Source organism: Lissotriton helveticus, chromosome 3_1 (assembly GCF_964261635.1).
Source record: "Lissotriton helveticus chromosome 3_1, aLisHel1.1, whole genome shotgun sequence".
Classification (NCBI taxonomy): domain Eukaryota; kingdom Metazoa; phylum Chordata; class Amphibia; order Caudata; family Salamandridae; genus Lissotriton; species Lissotriton helveticus.
Window position 1 is genome coordinate 1,932,847,397 of NC_136061.1, and position 27,088 is coordinate 1,932,874,484.

Consider the following 27,088-nt stretch of genomic DNA (forward strand, 5'->3'; position numbering starts at 1 on the left):
TACCTGATCTATGTGTGAGGGAAGCTTGCACTGCTGCTGCCTATGCTGTACCTGATCTATGTCTGAGGGAAGCTTGCACTGCTGCTGTCGGTGCTGTACCTGTTCCATGTGTAAGTGAAGCTTGCACTGCTGCCGCCTGTGCTGTACCTGATGTATGTGTGAGGGAAGCTTGCACTGCTGCCGCCTGTGCTGTACCTGATCTATGTTTGAGGGAAGCTTGCACTGCTGCCGCCTGTGCTGTACCTGATCTATGTCTGAGGGAAGCTTGCACTGCTGCTGTCGGTGCTGTACCTGTTCCATGTGTAAGGGAAGCTTGCACTGCTGCCGCCTGTGCTGTACCTGATGTATGTGTGAGGGAAGCTTGCACTGCTGCCGCCTGTGCTGTACCTGATCTATGTGTGAGGGAAGGTTGCACTGTTGCTGCCTGTGCTGTACCTGCTCTGTGTGTGAGGGAAGCTTGCACTGTTGCTGCCTGTGCTGTACCTGCTCCGTGTTTGAGGGAAGCTTGCATTGCTGTTGCCTGTGCTGTACCTGCTCCGTGTGTGATGGAAGCTTGCACTGTTGCTGCCTGTGCTGTACCTGCTCTGTGTGTGAGGGAAGCTTGGACTGTTGCTGCCTGTGCCTCACCAAGATTTGTCTAAGTAAATGGAGAGGGGGGAGAGAGTTGGAAGAGAGAGTGAAAGAGGCAGAAACGTGTAGAGGAATAGAAAGAGAGAAGGGATCTGTAACCTGAGAGATGTGGCATAACAGAACGCTCGCTAGTGCGGGCACTGCTGCTCGGGGTATCGGCGCGATTTGTGTAAGTGGGTGACTGAAGCAGAGTGGGTGAATATATATGTCTGATGATAGTGGATGTCTGATGATTGCATGTCTGCTGGGGTGCAGGGTCAGTACAAGTCAAGCTGTAAGTTGGTGTGTGTCAGAACTGGTTGCCTCGGGGCCAACGAAGTCTGTTGCGAGGAGTGGGGGGCAGCCTTTGATGTGCGAGAGAGCTGCCGTGAAAGGCATGTAATTAGGGGGGAGGAGAAGTGGCGCTGGGGTGAATGGAGGGAAGGCAGAGAAGGGGAGGGGGGATGAATGTGACCCGGCGGGCAGGGGAGGGGGTGAGCGGGGAGAGCGGCATGAAGGTGTGAAAGCAGCAGGGGCCTGGAGTGGGGCTAAGATAACTGAGACGGCGGGCAGGGGAGGGGGTGAGCGGGGAGAGCGGCATGAGGGTGTGAAAGCAGCAGGGGCCTGGAGTGGGGCTAAGATAACTGAGACGGCGGGCAGGGGAGGGGGTGAGCTGGGAGAGCGGCATGAGGGTGTGAAAGCAGCAGGGGCCTGGAATGGGGCTAAGATACCTGAAGCCACTCGACACGGCAGGCAGGGGAGGGGGCGTAGCGGGGGTGTGGGAGGAGTGCGTCTGAGGGATGTTAGCGCTGAATCCAACTTGCGTAATATGTTTTCTATATTTGATGTAAATCCGTGTGATGAACTGCTATTGTTATATGCCTACGGCTTTGTGTGTAACTCGTGACAATTGTGTTTAATCCGTCCCATTTACCGGATGAATAGTGCTTGTTTATTACCCAAGTTAAAAATAGGCTGTTTTACTTTTGGGTTTGTACATCCTCGTCCTCGCATCCTGACCGAGATTTCTTCGTTCTTTTGTTGGTGTTCTGTTGTCCTAATAACTGTTAGTTTGGTGACCTGAAGCTTGAAAAACATCATTGCGCGTATTTTTACTTAGGTTGTTATTTTCTAGGATGTCTTTCTGTTGCGTATCTTGAGGGTGTATTTGTAGGGTGAATTAGGCTGTTAGTTTATTATGGTGAATTAGGACTCAGGATTTAAATCTAGGAGTTAGAGTGTGGATTAGGATAGTTTATTTCTATTCTTCTTTTTGTTGTTGTATGTGTGTGTGTGTGTGTGTGTGTGAGGGTGAGTGAGGGTGTGTGAAGCTGAGGGTGTGTGACGGTGTGTGAGGGAAGCTTGCACTGCTGCTGTCGGTGGTGTACCTGTTCCATGTGTAAGGGAAGCTTGCACTGCTGCCGCCTGTGCTGTACCTGATCTATGTGTGAGGGAAGATTGCACTGCTGTTGGCTGTGCTGTACCTGTTCCGTGTTTGAGTGAAGCTTGCATTGCCGTTGCCTGTGCTGTACCTGCTCCATGTGTGATGGAAGCTTGCACTGCTGCCGCCTGTGCTGTACCTGATCTATGTGTGAGGGAAGCTTGCACTGCTGCTGTCGGTGCTGTACCTGTTCCATGTGTAAGGGAAGCTTGCACTGCTGTTGCCTGTGCTGTACCTGCTCCGTGTTTGAGTGAAGCTTGCATTGCCGTTGCCTGTGCTATACCTGCTCTGTGTGTGATGGAAGCTTGCACTGCTGCTGTCGGTGCTGTACCTGTTCCATGTGTAAGGGAAGCTTGCACTGCTGTTGGCTGTGCTGTACCTGCTCCGTGTGTGAGGGAAGCTTGCACTGCTGCCACCTGTGCTGTACCTGATCTATGTGTGAGGGAAGCTTGCACTGCTGCTGTCGGTGCTGTACCTGTTCCATGTGTAAGGGAAGCTTGCACTGCTGTTGGCTGTGCTGTACCTGCTCCGTGTTTGAGTGAAGCTTGCATTGCCGTTGCCTGTGCTGTACCTGCTCCGTGTGTGATGGAAGCTTGCACTGCTGCCGCCTGTGCTGTACCTGATCTATGTGTGAGGGAAGCTTGCACTGCTGCTGTCGGTGCTGTACCTGTTCCATGTGTAAGGGAAGCTTGCACTGCTGTTGCCTGTGCTGTACCTGCTCCGTGTGTGATGGAAGCTTGCACTGTTGCTGCCTGTGCTGTACCTGATCTATGTGTGAGGGAAGATTGCACTGCTGCTGTCGGTGCTGTACCTGTTCCATGTGTAAGGGAAGCTTGCACTTGGAACTGTTGCCTGTGCTGTACCTGCTCCGTGTTTGAGTGAAGCTTGCATTGCCGTTGCCTGTGCTGTACCAGCTCCGTGTGTGATGGAAGATTGCGAGATCTGGCATAACGGAAGGATTGGTAGTGCGTGCACCGCTGCTTGGGGTATCTGCGAGATTTGTGTAAGTAAATGGAGAGGGGGGTGAGAGTTGGAAGAGAGAGTGAACCAGGCAGAAACGTGGAGAGTTAAAAGAAAGAGGGAATGAATCTAAGCTGCGAGATGTGGCATAACAGAAGGATTTGTAGTGCGTGCACCGCTGCTTGGGGTACGACAAACAGGAGATGGTGACTAAAGTTTCAACAATGAGGTTGGAAGGCAGAAACGTGGAGAGTTAAAAGAAAGAGGGAATGAATCTAAGCTGCGAGATGTGGCATAACAGAAGGATTGGTAGTGCGTGCACCGCTGCTTGGGGTATCTGCGAGATTTGTGTAAGTAAATGGAGAGGGGGGTGAGAGTTGGAAGAGAGAGTGAAACAGGCAGAAACGTGGAGAGTTAAAAGAAAGAGGGAATGAATCTAAGCTGCGAGATGTGGCATAACAGAAGGATTTGTAGTGCGTGCACCGCTGCTTGGGGTACGACAAACAGGAGATGGTGACTAAAGTTTCAACCATGAGGTTGGAAGGCAGTGAAGTGAAATGTGAGGAGGCCCCTCTTCAAATTGTAAAACAGACGGAGGGCATTGCTGTGGGGAGGGGGTGTAGGAGAAATGCACATGGCGGGCAGGGGAGGGGGCGGAGCGGGGAGAGCGGCATGTGGGTGTGAAGAAGCCGGGGCCTTTGGTAGAGAAGCTAAGCTTCACTTCAAAAGGTGTCGGAGGAATGCGGCAGAGGGAACAGACGGCGATTGCGGCTGAGGGAACTGATGTGCACGAGCTTTTAAGCTCAATGCACATGCGCATTGAGCTTAAAAGTCACGGGCACTGCAAGGAATCGCCAGGATTCCTTGCTTCTTAGTTAAAGCTTGTTTAAGCCGCAATAGGCTCGCAAGCTCGATGCGCATGCGCATCGACAGGCGAGACCTAATAAAGTACAGAAAGGAGAGAAATTAACTCTGGAAAAGGAATGTTTTCAATTTCTTTCCAAAAAGATGGGAAGAGAAACCTGCTTGAGGGGCATCCTGTTCGTTCCATAGCTTGTTAACAAGTACTGAGAAGGCTTTCCCTTCGTAGGTGGCTTTATTGAATTTAACATTAAAAAATATTTACACGAAGGCCTGAGTTAGCGCTGAGATGTTTTGTTCGCCAAGCATTCTCAAATCCATGCTGAAGAGCCAAAAAGACAGTGCCAAAGGAAAATAACTTTTTCATATGATTTTATTTCTTACTATGAGCCAGTGAAGCTTATACAGCATTGGCTTGGCAGTCTTAAAATGTGAGAAACTGTCCCTGTCCTTTTCTTTTTTTTTTTTCGTCTTGGGATTAGCCTGAAGTTTGTTCATTTGGTTCTTTGCAGTGCCAAAATCGAGCATTGCATTAATCCATTCTGGAGCTAATGATGGTGGCCACAGCAGCCGCTCTACTGGCTTCTTAAAGAAAAGCAACAATCTGTTGTAGTTAAGAGGACTTTAATGTTCACTTTAAACCTGTCATGTTTGCAGCATCTTTTTACAGTGGGCTTTCGGTTACAGAAAATGGCCTAAGTTAAGTGGCCATTGAACAGCTTAGTGTCATCCAAATACATTTTCAGCTAACTGCTGCCCACTCATCTGACTGAAAATTTAAGTTTGGCGAAACATAAGTTATGCTACCTGTACAGTTGTAGAATTTATATTCAAACCCTCTGATTAATTTAGACCAAAGCTGGCTGTAGATGTTAAACATGCTAAAAAAAAGCACAGACCTTTTGGAACTTCAGAAGTGAGGAAACAGACCCGCAAAAGAAGGTGTTGAGCATGAGTATGAAATATATTTTAAAAGTCTGGTGCTGTTATGGATACAATGTAGTGGTCAGGCGATCTAATGGCACATAGGTTAGTGTAAAACACTGAAGGAAGAAATAAAAAGATGGGAAGCATGTTTCCTTGCTTCCTCTCTGCAGCTGAGTCGACCAGAATAAACCTAGCGGAACAGTTTTTTTTTCTCCTTCCTGAAAAGGGAAGTATCAAGTGAATAGTAACAGATTGAATTTCCCTCATCCCTCTTTGTTGAGACGTTAGTTCATCTTAGTCCTTGGTGTTTATCAAATAGGTCATTGAACTGCAGTTCAGTTAGGATGTAAACAGCTGCTTTGTAAGAGACTTGCTGTATAGAGGAAGTGTTCACCTTATCCACAAAAAGCAAATTGCACACTTGGAAAAGTGAACACTTCACTTACCTGGAGTCAGCATACACCAGTTACAGGGACACTAATTCAAATGTATCCTACTCCCCTCTTTTACTTGCATCTTTGGGCAGAGGAAATTTGTTTAAAATGGGCCATAACAAGACCATGCTTACCTTGAGTTTGATCAGTGACAGCCTGGACTCCATCCTCCCCAGTTCTGCAAAAGATAGTCTGCTTCAAGTATTGCATGGTGCATTTACCAAAATTATTAAGTGTTAAGCTCCACTAACCTTGCAAGGAATACATATCTGGCTCTTAGGTGACCCTCAAAGGGGCAGAGGATCAGGATTTCATTGAAGTTGTGAAAGACTACCTTACTCATAACCATACAGATGATTGGTGCCTCCACAGAAGGTGGCAGAACTATTACCAGACCTAAACTTAATGCTCAGCATAAGGAAATAAACAGTCCTTTTTGAGGAAGTTCTGTATTGCACAGCGATTAACTAGGTGCATAGGGTGACAGAGTGAGGCTGTGGGGGCAGGAACTTTTGTAGCACCAAAATTAGTAGCTTCCTTTGACCCCGCCCCCAAGCTGGGAACCATCTGGACAGTCTCTTCCCCTTTGCTTTTACTAAAGCGCGGAACAGTGCACATAAATGTTGAGTCAGATAATTTCTTTTTGTTCTATTGTTAACTTCACTTTTGATTTATCAGGCCAATATCTGCCAAGGTATTTCATAGTCAATCCAAGGGTTAACTTATAGCAATTACTCTGTGAAAGAGAAAGTTATGAGGCTGCATCTGCCTCATCCACAATCATTTTCCTTTAACATCACCTTCTTAACTGCCTTATTAAAATCTATTTAATCTCTATGGAAAAAGCTGGCGATCCTATCTTCCTCGCTGTATTATTGAGCACCCCATTTTTCTTCCTTCTAATAACCTACACTTGCTGGTGGAAGAGATAAGAAGGATGTTAGATGTTGGTCCTGGAAGAAGGCAGACTTAGCCTAACGTTGTAGCTTTCTTATTAAGCCACAGTCTCCTTTTCTCATCCTTCTAGTTTGAAGAGAATGGAATATTTGTCTGAAATCTGTTTTACCAATTCCACCAACAGGGAACCGATGATGGCTAGCTTAGGTCCCTGCCCTTTAAATATTTTAGAATATATATATGTCCCTTTTCTCTTCGTCAGCTTTCTCAAGTCCTACGTGTTCATTTGGATCTTCTCCTCAAGCCTATGACTTGTGCGAGTGACTCGGGGGAATAACTTCTCTATCCATCTTAAATATTGAGAATGTTTACCCTAAGATCCTACAAATACAAATGAAAGGAATGTTTGTTTCATTTGTGCCTAAATAAGGGAAGCAAAGTCCTCCATACAGCAAGAAAAGCACAAAGCGTTGGTCAGCACGTCACCTTTGGCAAAAGGACACCTTTGTTGCTGTATCCTTTTAGATGAAAGGCAGTTTCTGTTAAAAAAAAAAAAAAAAATCTATTGACACATGGCCCATTAATTACGATGTTCTGTTAGCTCAGAGGGCTACTGTGATTTCTCAGTCTAAAATATTATTGAACCTTTGCCGGAGTGTCTAGAGGACCAGTAGAGTGTGCGCCTCAAAGTGGGAAGATATGGTGGGATGTTTTTGCTAAATTTTTTCCTCTGCTGAACAAAAGATGACCTGGTACAAACAAATCCTTTCAAGCGGAGACCAGAGAGATAAAGGTGTATGAATGGGTGGACCAGCTGGGATGAAAAGGTCTCTTTAGTAACTTCGCTACTACGCGTACAAGCCAGGAAGTATAAAAGTGGGCCCGCTCACTGAAAATTCCTTCCAAATTGCTGGCTCATTGCCATAAATTGCCCTCAAACCAAATCTACCTGCCAGATGTGAAGAACAATCAAGTAATTGTTTGTAATCCAGTCTTAACCAGTCTTCAACTAGTTATCTGACTACATTATGGGCAAGTCTTGGTCTCTTAGACTATTGAGCCTTTTTCTGTGGCCAAAAACGCAGAATGTGTAGTCTCTCAATTCAAGCTGTCCATACAGATTGTTATGCTGCCCAGAACTCGAGGCAGCATCCTGTACCACTGTGTCGATTAAGGACTAGCCCACATTGTTCCTCAATCTATTTAGTACAGATATTTAACACTTGGTGAAATAAAAAAAACGCTTTTCGCCAGATGGCTATACATGTCACGTTTTGGGAGTATTGTTTCAACTATTCTCTCACATTCCCTCGACTACCCTGTCAATAACTTGCCAGAAAGCAAGATGTTAATATTGCAAGCATAATTAGAATCTGCCACTGTATGCTTTCTGTTGTAAATGAGAGAATTGGTTGGAGTGTATTGTCATTTATCATATCCACCACCCGCAGTGTTAGCTGAGATTTAGCTGACTGTCCATTTCTTTTTCACTGTGTTGATTCGGGTGTTGCTCAATATGAGCCTGCTATGCTATACATGGTTCGTTAATGTAGGTAAATGAAGGAGAAGAAATTTATTTCTAATCCCGATTTCCTGCTCGCAAGAATTTGCACTGGCAGCCAAGATGGTAGTCTGAACTCCCTATAGGAGATTAAAAATCAACTGCCACATCGTATGTCCAATTTGGAGGCCAGCCCATGGATTAAAAATACATTGCAGCTCTTTCTTGTGCTGCCATCTGCCAACTTTATTTTTTAATTAAAAAGATTTTGCTTCAGATGATACTGCCTCATAGCACTTAAATAAAAATGGTAACCAGTTCATGCAGTTTTTTCATAATCTGTGCATAGGCAGAGTTAGCCTGTGTTTGATGGTTATCAGGGATTACACACAGGTAATTGTTCCTTTGTGATGGGTTTAGTGAAAGGTTTATTTAAGTTGGGCTTGTATGACTGCATACAGATGGAGCTATTCTGGTGCAAAGTTTGATGGGAAACCTGTTGTGTGAAAATGCTGGCTTCTGATCTTTTCTTTTTGTTCCCGCTTAAGGTACCTTGCAAAGAATGCTCCAGTGTTGTTCAGCACCAGTGACTATGAAGTTGCACCTCCTGAATATCATCGGAAGGCAGTGTAGCTTTGCCTCGTGGATACTACCAGAGACTACTACTGGAAGACATGGCTCTTGACACACTCTACATTTAATTAGGAGAAAGCCACTCTAAACTAGATTCTTTCAACAGACTTTATGAACAGGAATCAGTTGTACTGCTGGCATTTGAGTTGGGTCAACATCCTGATCTTGTCTGTGTTCCCAGAGTTGACTGGGACCTGCAGACATTTGGTGCTGCTTCTGTCCTTTACCATGGCAGGAGCAGGAAAGCTATGGACCAAATGGTATGAAAGCCACATATGCTGGACTCCAGCAAAGGCTCTAAACTGGACTGTGTTCTGCAGCGTGGCACTGAACGTTATTCTTTACCCACTGGGCCACAAACATTTTCTGACACTAGAGGATTTCAAAGACATTCCTTTCCCTTCCAGGACATTTTCTCTATTTATGGAAGGAAAGATGAGCTTGAGTCTTCTACCTTGTGAATTTCCTCCCTCCTTACCAAAGCTCCTAAGAGTGGGTTTGCAAAGCCGCCTAATTTTGCCCAGATTTTATGTGCATGCTTTGTCACATTAGGAGCAGTGTGTCTTTCACTCTTATAAAAGGGTGGATCTTTCTGGATCTTGTCTGCAAGTATCGGAAATAAAATGTCTGTTTTGTATTGCGAGTGGAGTCACTGGCAGCTCAGCTTCAAATATCTAAAGCTACTTGGAGTATTGTGGTGTTAAACATTTCCTGGTAAGATCGCCAGTGAATTGCCAACATTGCAATATCCCCCAGAGTAGCCGTGTGGCCACTGGAACACCTATGCCCCTCCTCAATGCTCCAACTGCTCACTGTTTGTGTTGTTTGGATGTCCTGGCAGCTCCCTTGTGTAGAACTGCTCCGCTTTCTGAAATTTTCTTTTGCCCAAGTGACTAATTTTGATTATATTCCATTCCAAGTGGTTTGCACTGTTGGACAGCTATATACAATGGGGCCAGTGTCATTCAGTAGGTGTGTGGGTGCATTGACACACATACATGCGTCCTCACACGCTTGCGCCTGCTAAATGACGCTGGTGTTATTGGCATCATGCTGTGTCAATTGTTTGGCAGGTGATGTCCAGCAAAAGCCATTACAAAAGTGAGACCTATTGACCTTGCAAATGCTTGTATTCCATCTAATTTAATTTGCTGGTATTGCATTTGTCAGTTGGATGGGGTACAGTTGTCTAGGTTAGAATGATGCATGTTTGAAGCTGAATTGGATGGAGTCTTTGGAGGGAGTTTTTTTGCTTAAGTTAGTGCAACACTTTTCAAATCCTTGGCCCCTCACAACTAAAGTGTCCCAAGGTTGTGGGAACATCTGTTATATAATTTCAGGAGAAGTGCAGCCCAGCAGAATATCTCCTTAATGTTAGTCCATTGAAACACAAAGTGCTGTTTTTAGTGCTTAGGGCGCACATATGCCAGTGAGTAATATACCCATGAACAGACATTGAGAGCCTTGTACTTCACATGCAGGGAAGAACTCTCAGCTGATGTCAAATTGTGTACGAAATGTGGCATTAATGTTCATTGATAAACAGCAGCCGCTTATTTGCAAGTTCTACATCAGGAAAATTCCTGTTATCAAAGCATTCAAGGAGGGGCTCAATCATTTTAACTTGACCTTTGGGTCTATCTTTTGAACCATTCCACTCACTAACCTGAGTTAGTTTTTTTAATCATACAAAGATGTGATTGCCAAGTAAGTAAATTTTGGGCACTGACTGTAGGAAAGCATGTTGTCTTCATTTTTCTTTTACAATGAATTGTAGAAAGCAGTCCTAATTCTCTTATGAGTAGAGGAGAGATACAGATAGTATGCAATACAAAATAATCCTTTAAAATCTACACCTCCAACTCACTTTCTACCCCTCCAAAAGAACAGACTCCTGTCTGGACCTCACTAGACCATATGAGGAGGGAAGGATGAGTTGCTTCACCAATGTAGGGAGTTACAACTCTGGGTTATCCAGTATTATGGGTGTCTTTCATAGATTCACATTCCTGAATCATTCCCCGTCGTCGAGACGGGAGCCTCCGAATTATTCCCCGTCGTCGAGACGGGAGCCTCCGGTACATAAAAAAGTAATGTCCTATAGACATACATAGAGAAAATAGGCCTAAGGGTCTCCCCTTAGTAGCCTTTCTTTGTCCTTATGCAAAAAGGACCAAACTCTCACAGTCAGCCAATCAGCTCCGACCTCCCTCTAGAACCTTCCTGGGAGGAGCCTCAGTCCCTCAGATTTTCTACCGCACGTTGTGCTAGGGAGTCTCCAGCCTGAGCTCTTCTCAGGATTCCTTAAAAATCATCTACTTTCCTTTGAAAGTGAATCTTCACTCTACAATCTTCAAGGATAACTTCAGTAACACTTTGAGGCAGTAAGTGTTTTCTTTCCACTGCTTTCTTCGATGTCTGAATCCCAGAAGAAAGCCCTTTTGAGGGCCTGCTCTTCATGTGGGAAGAAAAGGCTCCATGTGGATGATAAGCATACCTTATGCTTATATTGCCTTTATCCTGACCACGTCCCTGCAGACTGCAAAATATGTAGGTCTTTCCCTAAAAAGACCGTGAGAGACAGGGAAGGTCGCCTTCTCATCTGGCTCGACAGGCTTAAGGACAGAGACACTCTGGAATCTTCCGAGGGTAGTGTCTCTAAGGTCTCAGAAGTCTCTCAAAAGAGGACAAGGGTAACTTCCCCTGGCCCCTCAGACACTCCTCCTAGGAAGACAGCCAAGAAGTCTTCAGAGGCAAGATCTACGACATCTTCTGTGTCTGTTAAGGATAATCAGACTTTTAAGAAGCCTGCTCAGTCATCTAGCAGACCTGCCCAGAGGACTACCTCAGTAACTATCACTGTGTCAACGATGTCAGCGTTGTCTCCTTCACCGTCGACGATGACATCTCCATCATCGTCATCGACAGGTAGACCTATTTCCTCTGTTTTACTGCTGAAATCGTCGTCGACGACAAAGACCCTGTCGACGTCGAAGACTACGCCGTCGACGAAAACTACGCCGTCGACGACGGCATCCTCTCGAACGAGCCTATTGTCGTCGACGACCCCACCGTCGACAGCCCCGACGACTAAGGCATCGACGAGGGCATCGACGTCGATGGCGAAAACGTCGACGAGAACGGCGTCGACGACGGGCTCGCCGTCGACGAGTGCACCGACGACGTCGCGGTAGTCGTCGACGACCAAGTTGCCGTCTACCGAGATTCCATCGACGAAGACCTTACCGTCGCCGAAGGACTCGTCGTCGACGAAGTTAAAGACGCCGTCGACGGAGGACTCGTCGTCGTCGAAGGCGCTTTCAGAAACTTGGAAGAAATCCAAGCTCGTGGAGGTGTCATCCCTCACGCTACCACCGTCGACGACGCCGTCGGCGGCTTCCACCTCCAGTCCTGCGTTGGGCAAGACTACCAAACCGCATATTACGCCGGAAACCACGTCTCCAAGCAAAGTGGAGATGCAGCCGCCTCACGAAATCTTCCAGAGTGAAGACTCAGAAGAGGATGACCACCTGGGCCCCGCTACTTCCATCTCGGACCTACATGTCAAATGCCAAAGCACTGACGAGGAGATAGAGGAAATCTCTTACCAGGAGCACTCCGTCCACACTAATGTCAGCACGGAGGTTACCCCCATGATATGCCTGCCAGCTGCTCTGGTGAACGACCTGAAAGTCCTTGTACAGTATTACAAACAACGCTTCCCGGACGCTGACAGTAGAGATCAGTCGCCTATCGTTCATAAACCAGCGGCAGCCCCAAAACAGTCTCGACCTCTCCCTCAAGCCCACCATGAGAGGATCCAACCTCAGGAGGTAGTGTCATCAGACGAGGATGAGGAGGAAGGAGAGGTCCAGGAGGCCCACTCTACCCATGATGAGGAGGATGAGTATGTGGCGTCTTCCCCAGCTTCGCCCCAACCGCGCCAAGCGGACTCGCCGCCGGTAGACATCGGCGGCTTCCATAAAATCGTTGAAAGAGCGGCAAAGAGATTCCATATGGCTATCGAATCCACAGAAACTGAATGCTTCCTGCACGATTTTAAGGAGCAGACTCAAAAGACGACTAAATCTATTCCAATAATAGAATTTCTGTGGGAACAAGGCAAGAAACTGGTGCTGACGCCCGCTTCTGTGTCTGCGGTTGTTCCACGCCTGGACAAGAAATACAAAGCCCCACTGACTGCAGCGGTTTGCCTAAATGGGCACCCTAAACCTGATTCAGTGGTCACACAGGCGGCCCGAAGCACTCCCGCAACCCTTCCTCCCCGCTGTCCGCTCCTCCGGACAAAGAAGGCAGGAAGCTGTACACAATCGGAAAACGGTTCACGACAACTTCGGCCATGACCGTCAAGGTGGCCAACTCCATTGCCCTGTTGGGGCGTTATAATCGCCAACTCTGGGAAGACATAGCCCCATATTTGTCAGACCTGCCTGACACAGTCCAAGGTGAAGTCAAGGCTCTGCTAGTGGAGGGTCAAACTTCAGCAGCCGAAATAATAGACTGTGCTATTGATGCTGCCATGACTGGCTTTCGTCAACTTGCTGGAGCTGCGGTCCTACGCCGTCAAGGATGGCTTAAGGCGACGTCGTTCCGCCAGGAGGTGCAATCCAAGGTCTTAGACATGCCCTTCGATGGCCAGCACCTTTTTGGGGACAAGATCGATGAGGCATTGCAAACCATAAAGGACACTGATACGGCCAGGGCTCTGGGGACCTTACAGTCCCGAACCCAGTCCTTTCGAGGCAACAGATCCAGAGGGCAGTCCTCGTATCGAGGTTCCTATCAGAATAGGTCCTCGTACTCCTATACTAACAAAGGTCAATACCAACACAAGCAACCTCAAGGCCGTCAATCGTCCTACGGACGATCGAACTTCAGAGGCAAGAATGCGAAGAGGGGCACTGGCGGCCGCCAGTGACTGGCTACTCCAGCCAGTCCAGACACCCTATCCCTCCTTACAACTTGGAGGAAAATTGACCCATTTCCTCAACAATTGGCAACTCATAACCACGGACCGGTGGGTTCTCCAAATTATACGTTTTGGCCATTCCCTCGAATTCACCACCATCCCTCCCAGAACTCCTCCACGCAGACGGGCGCACAAAAACCTACGCCTGCTTCTCCAGGAAATTTCTGTAATGCTGAAGAAAGGAGCTATCGAGCGCGTTCCAGCACCCCTGAAGGGGAAGGGCTTTTACTCCCACTTCTTTCTTGGACGCCAGAAAGAGGACAAGTGGAGGCCCATTCTGGACCTCAGAGCGCTCAACGTCTTCCTACGGAGCCAATCGTTCAGGATGGTGACGATTCAAGAAATACTAGGCATTCTAGAAAAAGGAGATTTCATGACATCCTTGGATCTCCAGGATGCCTACTACCACATCCCCATCCTCAAGTGTCACAGAAAATTCCTGAGGTTCGAGGTTGCAGGGCAACATTATCAATTCAAGGTACTACCGTTCGGCCTCAAATCCGCGCCGCGGATTTTCACGAAGTGCCTTGCACCGGTGGCAGCTTTCCTGCGGCAAATGGGTCACCAGGTCTTCCCCTACCTAGACGACTGGCTGGTGAAAGCACCCTCGGCAAAAGACGCAGCTGAATCCTCCAGCGCCTGCACAAATCTTTTTCAGAGGCTGGGATTAACTCTCAATCTCAAGAAATCTTGTGTCATCCCTACGACAAAAATTACCTTCCTCGGAGCAACCTTGGACACAGAGTGCGCAAGAGCCTTCCCCTCGAAGGAAAGGACAGACAAGATATTGTCCCAGGCCATGGCTGTGGCGCACAGGACACAACTGAAGGTCCGGACCTATACATCCCTCCTGGGCATGATGTCCTCCTGTATACTCCTCGTCCCTCACTGCAGACTCAGGATGCGCCCATTGCAGGAGGCGCTCGCGAGCCAATGGACTCGAAGTACTGGCTCTTTCGAGGACACTGTATGGATAACACCCAAAATGACCAAGAGTCTAACCTGGTGGAGGCGTCGCAAAAATCTGACCGTAGGACTGTCATTTCTCCTTCCGGCAACACCTCTGGTGATCACCATGGACGCTTCCCTGGAGGGATGGGGCGCTGTCCTTCAGGACCTTCGGATCAGCGGCAAATGGGACACTCAGGAAAAACAGCTTCATATAAACCTTTTGGAGCTGAGAGCCGTGTATTTGGCACTACAGGCCTTTCTACCACGCATCCAGCACTCCCCAGTGCTCGTCAAAACGGACAACACCACGACGATGCACTATCTCAACAAACAGGGAGGAACGCGTTCGCTCTCTCTATCACGCGAATCGCAGAAGATCTGGAACTGGCTAGTGCTGCATGGAATCACACTCAAAGCCGACTATGTGCCAGGCAAGGACAATACCATCGCCGACGCCCTAAGCAGGCAAAGATCCCTCTCCCACGAGTGGGAACTGAGCGACAGCGCGCTGACTCACATCTTCTCTCAGTGGGGAGTCCCAGGAATCGACCTGTTTGCCACCAAGGGGAACGCCAAATGCCCAAGCTACGCAAGCTGGCATCCCCAACAGGGATCACTGGGGAATGCCTTTTCCATCGGTTGGTTCAGCGTGTTTGCGTACGCTTTTCCTCCGTTTCCCATGATCCCGAGGCTCCTCAGGAAGATGAAGGCGGAGCCCTGTACCCTAATCCTGATTGCCCCGTCCTGGCCGAGACAACACTGGTTCTCTGATCTACTTCGGCTCTCTATCAAGACACCGATTCGTCTGCGACAACACCCGAACCTCCTGACGATGTCCAAGGGGCAGGTGCAACACCCGAACCTGCAATCGCTCAGGTTATCGGCCTGGCTCCTGAGCACAGAGAGTTCGGTGGCCTGAATATCCCGCAGGACTGCAGAGATATACTGGCAAAAGCGAGAGCAGACAGTACCAACAAAACCTACTCTCTCAAATGGAAAAGATTCTGCATTTGGTGTTCGGACCAGGGCCTGCAACCACTGTACGTCACACCTGAACAGCTATTGCCATACCTACTGCACTTGGCACAATCAGGACTGGCACATGCATCCATAAAAGTCCACCTGGCAGCTATATCGAGGTTCACCAGAACTTTCACGGGACCTTCCCTGTGGTCCAGTAGACTGGTCAAACAATTCCTGAAGGGGCTTTATAGATCCTTTCCGAGGCCTCGGAAAGTCCCCCCGACGTGGCATCTGAACCTAGTTCTCAACCAACTCATGAGGCATCCCTTTGAACCCATTCATCGGGCATCCATCAAATACATCTCATGGAAAACTGCGCTCTTGCTCGCTTTAACATCGGCCAGGAGAGTAAGCGAACTTCAAGCTCTGTCCATTCAGGATCCATACATGCAATTCAGACAGGACAGAGTGATGTTAAGACCGAACCCTAAGTTCATACCGAAAGTGCCTTCGGACTTTCATCTCAATGAACCAATAGTCCTTAGGTCTTTCTTTGCAAACCCTTCCACCGCAGCCGAAAGAGCACTCCATTCTTTAGATCTCAAGAGATGTCTAAAGTTCTATCTGGATAAAACCAAAGCCTTCAGAAAATCTTCACAACTATTCGTGGCATACAGCAATCCAAGAATGGGCCTGCCTCTCACGAAGCAAAGCATCTCGAGATGGATTTCCTCAGCGATTGCATTCTGTCATACCAAGGCCGGACGGCCTTTGACTGATCATGTCACTGCACATTCCACCAGGGCGATGTCCACCTCAGCAGCACTTTTCGCTGGAGTGCCGATCCTGGACATATGCAGAGCGGCGACCTGGAAGTCACCGCACACTTTCTCCAGACACTACTGCCTGGATATCGAACTTCAGAAGCATGCAGCAGTGGACCAGGCGGTGCTACGCCATCTCTTTCAGTGAGGTGAGCCTTCCCTCATCCCGCCATCCAGGTATGCACATTCTCTGCTATTGTGATGCTCTGTTTATGCTGTCTTTTTACATGCTATAGGACAATGTGTGCATTGTCTAACATGCCTGCAGGACACCTTTCCATCACGAATGTGCATGTCTAATTGCTAGCTACTCTGATTCAGGCATGTGAATCTATGAAAGACACCCCTAATACTGGATAAGAACTGCGTTACTTACCTGTAACAGCAGTTATCCAGTATTGGTGTCTTTCATAGATTCACATGCAACCCTCCCGCCTCCCCTGGGAAGTCTCACATCCCTCTCTAACAATATTACGCCTAACTAGCTGAGTACGTACGAAAATCTGAGAGACTGAGGCTCCTCCCAGGAAGGTTCTAGAGGGAGGTCGGAGCTGATTGGCTGACTGTGAGAGTTTGGTCCTTTTTGCATAAGGACAAAGAAAGGCTACTAAGGGGAGACCCTTAGGCCTATTTTCTCTATGTATGTCTATAGGACATTACTTTTTTATGTACCGAAGGCTCCCGTCTCGACGACGGGGAATGATTCGGAGGCTCCCGTCTCGACGACGGGGAATGATTCAGGCATGTGAATCTATGAAAGACACCAATACTGGATAACTGCTGTTACAGGTAAGTAACGCAGTTCTTCTCTGGAGAATGACAATTTATAGAGGAAAAGCCTTCCATGGTTTTCTGGAAATGGCTAAATGCAAAAAGGATTCAATGCTCTAGTTTAGTGAAATATTCTATTAGTGGACTCTGTTAAATATACAGCTCTGCTGAGATATATTAGGAACATGTAGAGCATTATATATGTCAAATTTTATTAAACCTATAGCATGGAGCAGGATGCTAAGCAGCCCCCAGCACATGTAAGAGCCCCCACCCTCAAAGTGTCATTACTGAATTGTATAGTGTGGTGATTGTTGGGTCTGCAGGAACAGGAGACCCTAAGACGCACCTGACCACCAAACACCTTGAGATTTTGGGAAAATGCGATGTACCAGTAGTCCAATAACTTGTATGCTGACTTTTTTTTTTAATTAGTTGTTTTAAATATGGGGAATATTTCTGTATACCTTGGGGGATGTCTTGTTCCTGCCAGTCCTTATCTGTGACATTTTCCCAGATCCCCCTCCTACCTATGTTGGTTCTTTATTGTTTTATTTATATATGTTCGAGGCATATGAGCTGTAGATGGTATACTTGTGCATACATAGCCATCTGGTGTTGGGCTTGGATGTTTGCAGTTTGTTTTTGTCTTGGAAGACGCCTTTTGTAGTCATGAGGTAGGTGACCCCTCCTTAGGACGATAGTGCCCATGGGCATCGACTCCATCTCGTTTTTTTCCGCCATTGGGTTCGGATGTGATTTGCTGCGCTCCGGGTCGGTTTCGAACCTCCCTATGCGCAATCCCTCTACACTCTACGGTATTGTTTCGATTGCGTTTCCCTTTCAACGTGCCCCGGTGTGGTGCTAAGTTTCCACACATGGTCTTGCACGAGGTTTGTAACCTCTGCCTCTCCCTGGAGCACAAAGACCAGAACCGCAAGGCCTGTTATGTTATGTTATTATGGTTCTTCTATAGCGCAACAGCTACTCCAGAAGGAGTGTCCCGGCGCTTTGGCGAAGGAAGCCCTCAAGACGACAACACGACACAACAGCTAGGGAAAGTGGCAAGCCTATCAGGTAAAGAGCCAAGTTTTTAAGGCCTTTCTAAAGGACAGAAGACAAGAAGTCTGTCTAAGAAAAAGCGGAAGCTCATTCCAAGCACGAGGGGCCAAGTGATGAAAAGAGCGACCGCCCTGTCTAGCTCGTTTAATGGCCGGGACTACCATTTTAGACAGGGAGGCGGACCGTAGAGCTCTGTTGGGTTTGTACAGAGCCAGACGTTTCCTAATGTATCTGGGACCGATGGCATGAAGGGCTTTAAAGGTCAACGTCAGGCTCTTAAACTGAACTCTCTTGGCTATGGGAAGCCAATGCAGCTCTCTAAGCAGAGCAGAGGCACTTGCACGTCTGGGAAGCCCGTAGATGGCACGGGCAGCTGAATTTTGGACTACTTGAAGCCGCCTCACCAGGTATTTGGGGAGCCCTAGATAGAGGGCGTTCGCGTAGTCCAATCTGGACCCTACAAGTGCCTGAACAATGATCCTTCTGTGTTTGATGGATATCAAGGGCAAACATTTTCTAAGCATCCGGAGGATGCCGAAACATTCCCCGAAAGGCTAGATATTTGGGGCCCATAAGAAAGATCATTATCGATAATGATTCCCAAATTTTTGGCTTTAACGCTTGCCTTAGCAGGTGGAAACAGATCCTGCGGCCACCAGCTTTTCCAAACTGGCTCAGAAGCATATCCAAAAAATAGCAGCTCCGATTTATCGGAGTTGCATTTTAGACCATGCTCCCTGAACCAGCCGAAAACCGCCTCTAAGCAGCTTCTGATGCGGCTCCCATCGAACACCTCGTTCTTGTTATGGGTAAACAAGAGTTGGGTGTCGTCAGCGTAGGACACGATCCGGGCGCCAAAAGACTCCGCCACCTCTGCAAGGGGGGCCAAGAAGATGTTAAAAAGCAGGGGGCTAAGAATAGACCCCTGAGGGACCCCTACTTCCAGAGGTGCCATAACGGCGGAGTGAGGAGGCGCCCAGATCGTTTGTCGGCGGTCGGCTAAAAAGGATTTGAGCCAGTTCCACACCGTCCCCCGAATACCACATTCCCAGAGTCGTATTAGGAGGGTTTCATGGGGAACGGTGTCGAACGCCGCCGACAGGTCCAACATGACCAACATGGCCTTTCCTCCCGCATCTAACACCTCTCTGATGGCGACAGTGACTTCCAGCAACGCGGTCTCCGTGCTGTAATTTGCACGAAAACCGGATTGGGTGTTGTGCAACAGATCGTTTTCTTCGATGAAGTCTGAGATCGATCTGTGCACATGTCTTTCTGCCACCTTCGCCAAGGCGGGAAGGAGAGATATAGGCCGATAATTGGCATGAACGGTGGAATCTAAGGCTGGTTTTTTTAGGAGTGGAAGAATAAGCGCACACTTCCACGCCGGGGGAACCACACCAGAAGACAGAGAGGAATTAAGAATGGAGTTAATGGGACCATTTATCTTTCAGGTCGAAGAAAACCATCCGTGATCGTCTGGCTCCACGTCCTGAAATGTCTTGCGGAAACAGCTCGGTTCTGGACATCTTTGGAGAAGATCCCAATGTCCAGCCGGAGCAACAAGGTGATGATGAAGACCTCTCTGTCTCAGAGGCCGACGACTTCGAAGAGGAGACGCTCAGCGGTCCATGAGTACCAAAACCCCTCTCCCAAAAAACAAATCTAAGGCTCCTGTAACACCCTCACCCTCGGGTCGACACTGGCAACATGTCTCAGACTCCCCGCCCTCAGGCCCGGCTATGAAACCTAAAGAGAAGCCTTCCGGATCTGGCTCAGCCAACCGCATTCCGGTGCCAAAAAGTCACCTTCGGCACCGAAGCACAAGACCAAAGATGTGCCGCGGCCTTCTTCGTCGGCACCGAAGACAGCCGAAACATACCAAGGACAAACATTCGGAACAGAAAAAATCTAAGGTGCTGAAAGCGGCTTCGGAGCCGAAAAATGTCTCGGACTCTCAAACTCCTATAGCAAAACCCAAGGCGACCGAAACCCCACAGAAAGCCTCAAACTCGGTCCAAAGAACATTATGATTCAAAATCTTCGACACCGAAAAAAGACACTTTGCCCAAACAGGTACCTGATCCTGATTTTTCCGATCCAAAACAAAATACTTTTTATTGACCCAGAGCCTGGCAAAGACGTTGCCAAGCCTCCAAAAAAGAGGAAACTGGACACTTCAGAGGAGTCTGAAAGACATTTGAAGCAGAGGAGTACTAACATCTCCCCTCCTCCTTCTCCACCAGTTGATCCAAATCTTCTGATTTCCCAACCTCACTCCCCACAACAAACCTTTTCACCTCAAACATCGGATACTGAGGATGATCATACTGACGGGAGAGAATATAGATCCACATGCGTATGATGATGCACATACCGTCCCACATGAAGTAGACCCTTGGGATGACTACAACACAGATCCCGACCCACACAATGACCTGGACCTCTATCCATCTAGGCCATCATGACCAGATTACCATATTGGGTTCGTCCAATTAATAAATAAGGCTGCCCAATACCACGGGGTACAATTACATTCTGATTCCTTAGAGGAAGACTTTTTACTTGAAACCTTTGCACCCTCGCAAAAGTCCACACACACACCCTGCCAATGTGAAAAGTAATGCTTAAACATGCCCTGTCAGTGTCTGGATTCTCGTCACCAGACTAGATAAAAATATAAGGCACCTCCCAATTTACATTAAAGGTCAAATCCCTTTGGATTCTCTTGTGGTGCCTAATGCACTCAAAAGGGCAAACTCACAGAGTACAGGTGACACCCCCCAGGTGACCAGTACAAACAAAAGGCCAACAACCTTATTCAAGAGGGGAAATGGATAACAAACACCTCAATTAAATATGCGCTTGACTCGGCTGATAACGCATCCTGTGTCATTAACACTAGCGCTTTGTGGCCCAGGCACGCTTGGCTCTGGGTTTCCGAATTCAAACAGGAGGTACAATCTGCTATCCTAAATCAGCCCTTTGATCAAGGGCATCTTTTCCGGCCTTCAAATGACACATCTTTAGAAAATGTGAAAGATACAGAAACTGCTGAGTCCATGGGGGCCATAAAATTCCCTTCACCAAGAGGCTCTTTTCGCCGCTCCTTTTATAGAGCTGGCTCTAAGACAATTGGTTCAGAACATTCTTCTTCTTCCTACAAGAGCTCCACTCCAACGTCCTCCAAAGGATACTTTCGTGGAGGCTACAGAGGTAACAATGGTAAAGGAAGTGGTCGCAGCAACAATAACTGCCCGATCATCCCACTCCTGTCGGGGGACATCTCTCACAGTTCCTACCTGTTTGAAATTCAATCACAACAGACAGGTGGGTAAGACAAATTATCCAGTATGGTTACTGCCTGGAACTCACCTCTACCCCCCCCAAAATATTCCTCCCAGACAACATCCAATGTCCTCTGAACATCTGGCACTTCTCGAACAAGAGGTTCTCTCTCTATTACAAAAATATGCAATAGAACCAGTCCCCTTGCCTCACCAAGGCTTGGGGGTTTACTCCCTCTATTTCCTAATTCCAAAAAAGGACTGATCTCTCAGACCCATATTGGACCTCAGACAGCTAAACCTCTACATTCAGTCTGATCACTTCCACATGGTCACCCTCCAACAGGTGTTCCCACTACTTCAACAAGGTGACTTTCTCTCCACTCTCTATTTAATGGACACCTATTTTCATATTACCATTCACCCCGCACACAGAAAATATCTCAGGTTCGTGGTAGATTGTCAACACTACCAATTCAAAGTGCTCCCATTCGGGGTGACTACAGCACCCAGAGTCTTCAAATGCCTTGCAGTAATTGCAGCCCTCTTAAGGAGACAACACGTTCATGTCTTCCCTTATCTGGACGACTGGCTCATAAAAGCCAAGTCACACAGCAGCTGTGTGCAACACACAAAACAATACAACTGCTTCACACATTGGGATTCACTGTAAACCTTACCAAATCTCATCTCCAACCATACAACGGGACCTTGGGGCTACAATAGATACCTTAAAAGCGCTAGCATACCCCCAACTCAGTCAGGATAAGCACCATACAAGTTCTAATAGCAAAATTTCAACCTCAACACTCTACTAGCGCAATCGGGATGATGGCCTCTTGCATTCTCATCGTCCCTCATGCAAGACTCAAAATGCGTCCCTTACAGGCTTGTTTGGCTCGTTAGTGGAACCAGGCTCAAGGTCAGCTAACATCTGGTTTTGGTAGACGACCTCACCCATCGCTCTGTGCAGTGATGGAACACACAAAACCTTTCTAAAGGGCGGCCGTTCCTCGACCCGGTTCCACAAATAGTGCTAACAGACTCGTTGCTCACCGGTAGGGGAAGCTCATCTTCAAACCCATACTATTCAGGGCATATGGACCCCTCAACAGAAACAATTCCACATAAATTACCTGGAATTGTTGGCGATCTTCTTAGGGTTGAAATCTTTTCAATTCCACCTCTTAAGCAAAGCTGTCTTAGTCAGTACAGACATGACCGCAATGTATTGTATACAAAAACAGGGGGGGCACTCCCTCCAATTTTCACACCTAGCTCAAAGCATATAGAGATGGGCCATTCCTCAAAACATATCTCCTTGCAGAACACCAACCAGGAGTACACAATCAAATTGCGAATCTACTCAGTCGACAAAAACATTAGATCCTGAATGGGAAATTCATCCAAGTTCTGCTTCCATTCTTTCAGATGTAGCCCCACCAGAAATAGACCTGTTTGCCACAGACCAAAACGCAAAATGCCCAAGCTTCGCATCCAGGTATCCACCCCCATTGTCCAAAGGCAATGTGCTATGGATGAACTGGTCAGGCAAATTTGCTTACGCTTTTCCGCCTCTCCCACACATTCCGCTAGAGGTTCGGAAACTCAAACAGCATTCCCTCACAATGATCCTAATTGCTCCAACATGGGCCAAACAACCATTGTTCACAACCCTCTTGGAACTATCAGTAGTTACTCATCAAAAACTACGCCTGTCACCCAAGCTTCTCACTGAGAACCATGGAGAGAAAAGGCATCCAGATCCCAATCAACTCAACCTTGCGATCTGGCACCTGAAGTCTTAGAGTTTGGCTACCTTAATCTCCCGCCAAACTGCATGAACATCATTAAAGAGGCTAGACGTCCTACCACTAGAGCTTGCTATACGGCAAAGTGGAAAAGATATGTAATTTACTGTACAAATAACAAAATCAACTCACTGGATGCTTCCATTCAAAACATCTGTTACCTTTTGCATCTACAACAATGTAACCTACGTATACATCCATTAGACTACATCTTACGGCAATAGCAGCCAATCTCCAAAACAGACATTGGTCTTTGTTTAGGGTACCAGCTATCAAGGTATTTATGGAGGGACTTAAAAGAATAATTCCTCCTAGAGTTTCACCGTCTCCAGTATGAAACCTAAATGTGGTACTTACCAGGCTAATGGGTCCCCCATTTGAACCTATGCATAAATGGGAATTAACATTTCTCGCCTGGAAAGTAGCTTTCCTGGTTGCCCTCACCTCTCTCAGAAGAGTCAGTGAACTCCAGGCATTAACCATACAAGAACCATTTCCCCAAATCAATTATGACAAAGTGGTTCTTAGGACTAACCCAAAATTTCTACCTAAATTCGTCTCTGCTTTCCGCCTTAACCAGTCTGTAGAACTACCAGTGTTTTCCCTCTACCAGACTCTGTAGCAGAACGGGCTCTTCACACGCTGGACGTAAAAGGAACAATTTTTTATTTTTTTTTGCAGAGTTTTATATAGCGCCAACTAGACCCGAATCAGGTATCAGAGCGCTTTACATATTTTCCAGTTACGTTACACGAGGACACACTTTCATTTTAGGCACGGGGAGATTAAGTGATTTGCCCAGAATCACAGGAGGTTTTGGCGTTGTTACCGAGACTCGAACCCAGATCCCCAGGTCCGAGCTCGAGCGCCCTAGCCGTTAGGCCAACTCCTCTCCCCGACAATACTTCTGTAGTAGGGGATCTCTGTGTATAGTCATAATCTAGTGAATAGTCCCGCTTATGAGCGTGGACCCCGGAGCAATCAAAAATAGTCTCTTAAACTGTCTAAAAATGCAGTCCTGCAAAGACACTTGAGGGAGAATTTAAAGACATATAATGCAGCCTATATCCACAGGCTACACTGTCCAGTACTTCAACTAGACATTCCGCATTCCACCAAAAACCACAACCAACACAGCCTGCCATGTTTTCCTCACAGAGAAAAACTTCCCCTTTTACCAGTAAAGCCTCAGGAATGATAGAGAGGAAGGGGAGGACAGACAATCCCCATAGGCTGCTATTATGTGGCTCAAAAAGGCATACCGTGCCTTTAAAAGAACTTTCTAGAACTTTCTCAGTATCCCAGGAAGCCCAGCAGGTCCCATTTACTTTCAGTTCTTTTTTCCGGCTCCTGCTAGCAGGAACCTGGAGCATTGAGCTCTCCCTTTTTTGGGTTTATTATAGAATTATTTGCACTTTTATAGTGTGTGTCTCTACACTCGATCAGGCTACTAGGACTGGAAGAAAGAAGGTTGCAGAGTCTAGGTGGGTCTGGACAGGCTGGATCTGCTTCCTCTGCCCATGCTGAGGCCTCTGGGGCGCTCCCCAGCGTCAAGAAGGCCAGAAAGCGTCGCCGTTCTCTGTCAACGTCGATACCATCGACGACGGCGTCGAGAGGCATGACGGCGGTCTGCTCCCCAGGGCTCTGGGTCGAGTCGGTGTTCGGCGTCTAGGGGATTGACGAGGCCGCCGCCGAAGACTGCATCGACGTCGTGAGGATTCCAGGCGTCGGCGCTCGCCATCGAGGCGACACCGCCGTTCGCTCTCGCCGTCGAGGCAGCACCGCCGTTCGCCCTCGCCGTCGAGGCAGCACCGCCGTTCGCCCTCTACGTCCACTCGACGATCAGCGTCGAGAAGGAGGCGTTCGACGTCAAGGTGCAGCACTTCAGCGGCGAGGCGGCTGAGCCCGCCTTCGAGGCATAGGTCGTCGACACCGAGACGGCGTTCGTCGACGTCGAGGAGGCGTTCTTCGACGCCGAAGAGGCGCTCGCCGCCTAAGAGGAAGAGATCATCCTCCAGGAGACGTTCTGGAGCCAGGAGTCCTTCCAGATCCTCACGGGCACGACGGCGACGTCGGTCATCAACAGGGGGCGCTGCCTCTCGATCGCCTACACCGAAGAAGTTGAGGGAGTCACCGGGCTCGGTGTACTCTGTGGTGTATTCTCCCAAGCCGAAGTCACCTCCTCCTCCGCCACTGCCGAAGGAGCTGCCTCCGCGCACTCCTCCTCCACCACCTCCTCCTGTGCCTCCACATGCGCCTCCAAGGTCGGTCTCATTGACGCACTTCCCTACGCCACCTAAGGGGGCACCTCGGCCGAGGTCCCCGGTCAGGCCACCACCGCAGGTTCCGCCGCAAGCACCCGCGGAACGCCCAAAGCCTAGAAGACCCAGATCTCGCTCCAGACGGAGAGGAAGATCAAGGAGTCGCCGGCGCTCCTCGACGAGATGCAGATGACACCGTAGGAAGGGCTGGTCTAAGTACAGCACTAATTCGTCCAGCGCAAGGGATTATTCCCCAACGCTATCAGAATCCCCTCGGATGAGGGTTTCCCCACGTGGTCTCCTTTCAGGAAGTCTTGCTGAGGTGTGCGGCCAAGCTGGGCATCCAACTGACTGTGCCTACGACCTCCGTAATATTTGAAACTCTCCACAAGAAACACCTATCTAGGCCTCTGTTGCCCTTGGTGCCTGGCTTAGTGGGACCCGCCATGGAGCTCTTCCTCACTCCGGCGGTGACAAAAGCAGCCCCCTCCAGGCTACTAAAGAAGTATAAGGCTCCTGAGGCGGACCCGGCTTTCCTCCGTTTGGATCCAACTCCGGATTCCGTAATTGTGACTGCGGCGAGGAAGCAACACGCCACCACCCTGTCCTCCAATGTGCCTCCGGACGAGGAGAGTTGCTGGTAAGATTCAGCGGGCAGGAAGGTGTGCGGGACGGCCGCTACCTCTATGAAGGCTGCCAGTGCATTGGCACTGTTGGGGCGCTATGATCGGGCACTGTGGGAGTCCCTCCAGCAGTTCGCCGACGACCTCCCACCGAAAAGGAGGATTTCATGGAGATCCTGAATGAGGGATTGCTGGTGTCCAACCAGCTGATCAGCGCAGTTGCAGACTCGTCGCTCCTGGCAGCCCACGAGTACTGCCATGGTGTTAATCGGAGGCGCCACGCTTGGCTCAGATTGACGTCACGGAAGACCATCGGAGGGTGGCCAACCTGCCCTTCTCGGGCGAGACCCGATTCGGGAAACACGCCGACGATGAGATGGCCCGCATGAAGGCCAGAAGAACTACCGCCCGTTCCAGAGACGGTACGGGGCAGAGGGCGTGGTCAACAGTCTGGACAGCAGCAGCAATTCCAGAGGAAGCCCTTCCAGAAACGTTAGAGGGGCAGGGGTGGACAGCAGTCTGCCGCCACGACCAAAGGCCCGGCCGGGTCTAGGCCCTGAGCGATTACTTCCCCGTCATCCGTTACCCGCTCCGGTGGGGGGGGGGGGAAGCGTTCAATATTTTCTGGCAGAGTGGAGAAAAATTACTCCGGACAAATGGGTGCTGAATATTGTTTGCAATGGATACAGTCTTCGGTCCATCAGCCCGCCTCCAGCAATACCACCGGTTTGCTCGCAGTTTCAGCAGCGCGAGCTCCAGGCGGAGGCCGATACCCTGTTAAGGAAAAGGGCGATAGAAGACGTCCCTCTGTCCCAAAGGGGAAGGGGTCTGTACTCACGGTTCTTTCTAGTCCGAAAAAAGGACAAGAACGAGTTCAGACCTATTCTGGATTTGCGACCAGCAAACAAGTTGATTCGCAGAGAAAAGTTTAGCATGCTGTCCTTACACCAGATCTACCCTCCACTGCAATGGGGAGACTGGCTGTGCGCGATGGACCTGCAAGATGCATACTTCCACGTGCCCATTGCACAGAAACACCGGAAGTTCCTGCGATTCCAAGTTGGCACCAATCACTATCAATACACAGCGTTACCGTTCGAGCTGAAGTCAGCGCCCAGGACCTTTTCCAAATGAATGGCAGTGGTAGCGGCACACCTGAGAAAGAACAAGCTGTTTGTCTACCCGTACCTGGACGATTGGTTGATCAAGGCATCCTCCTTCGCGCAAGCACACTTCCAGAAGACGTCTGTTCTCTTGAACAAGCTGGGGTTGCACATCAACA

General features: G+C 48.5%; 1 protein-coding gene across 9 annotated transcripts in view; it reads left to right on the plus strand.

Moving 5' to 3' along the window:
- The window catches only part of MORF4L1 (mortality factor 4 like 1), a 155,524-nt gene extending 146,621 nt beyond the window's left edge, over positions 1 to 8,903 (plus strand). For all 9 annotated transcript variants that reach the window (XM_078682976.1, XM_078682973.1, XM_078682974.1 and 6 more), the window contains one exon: positions 8,179 to 8,903. In XM_078682976.1, the coding sequence (XP_078539102.1) occupies positions 8,179 to 8,263 (85 nt within the window). In that variant the 3' untranslated portion in view covers positions 8,264 to 8,903. The remainder of the gene's footprint in view (positions 1 to 8,178) is intronic.
- Positions 8,904 to 27,088: the final 18,185 nt, after the last annotated feature.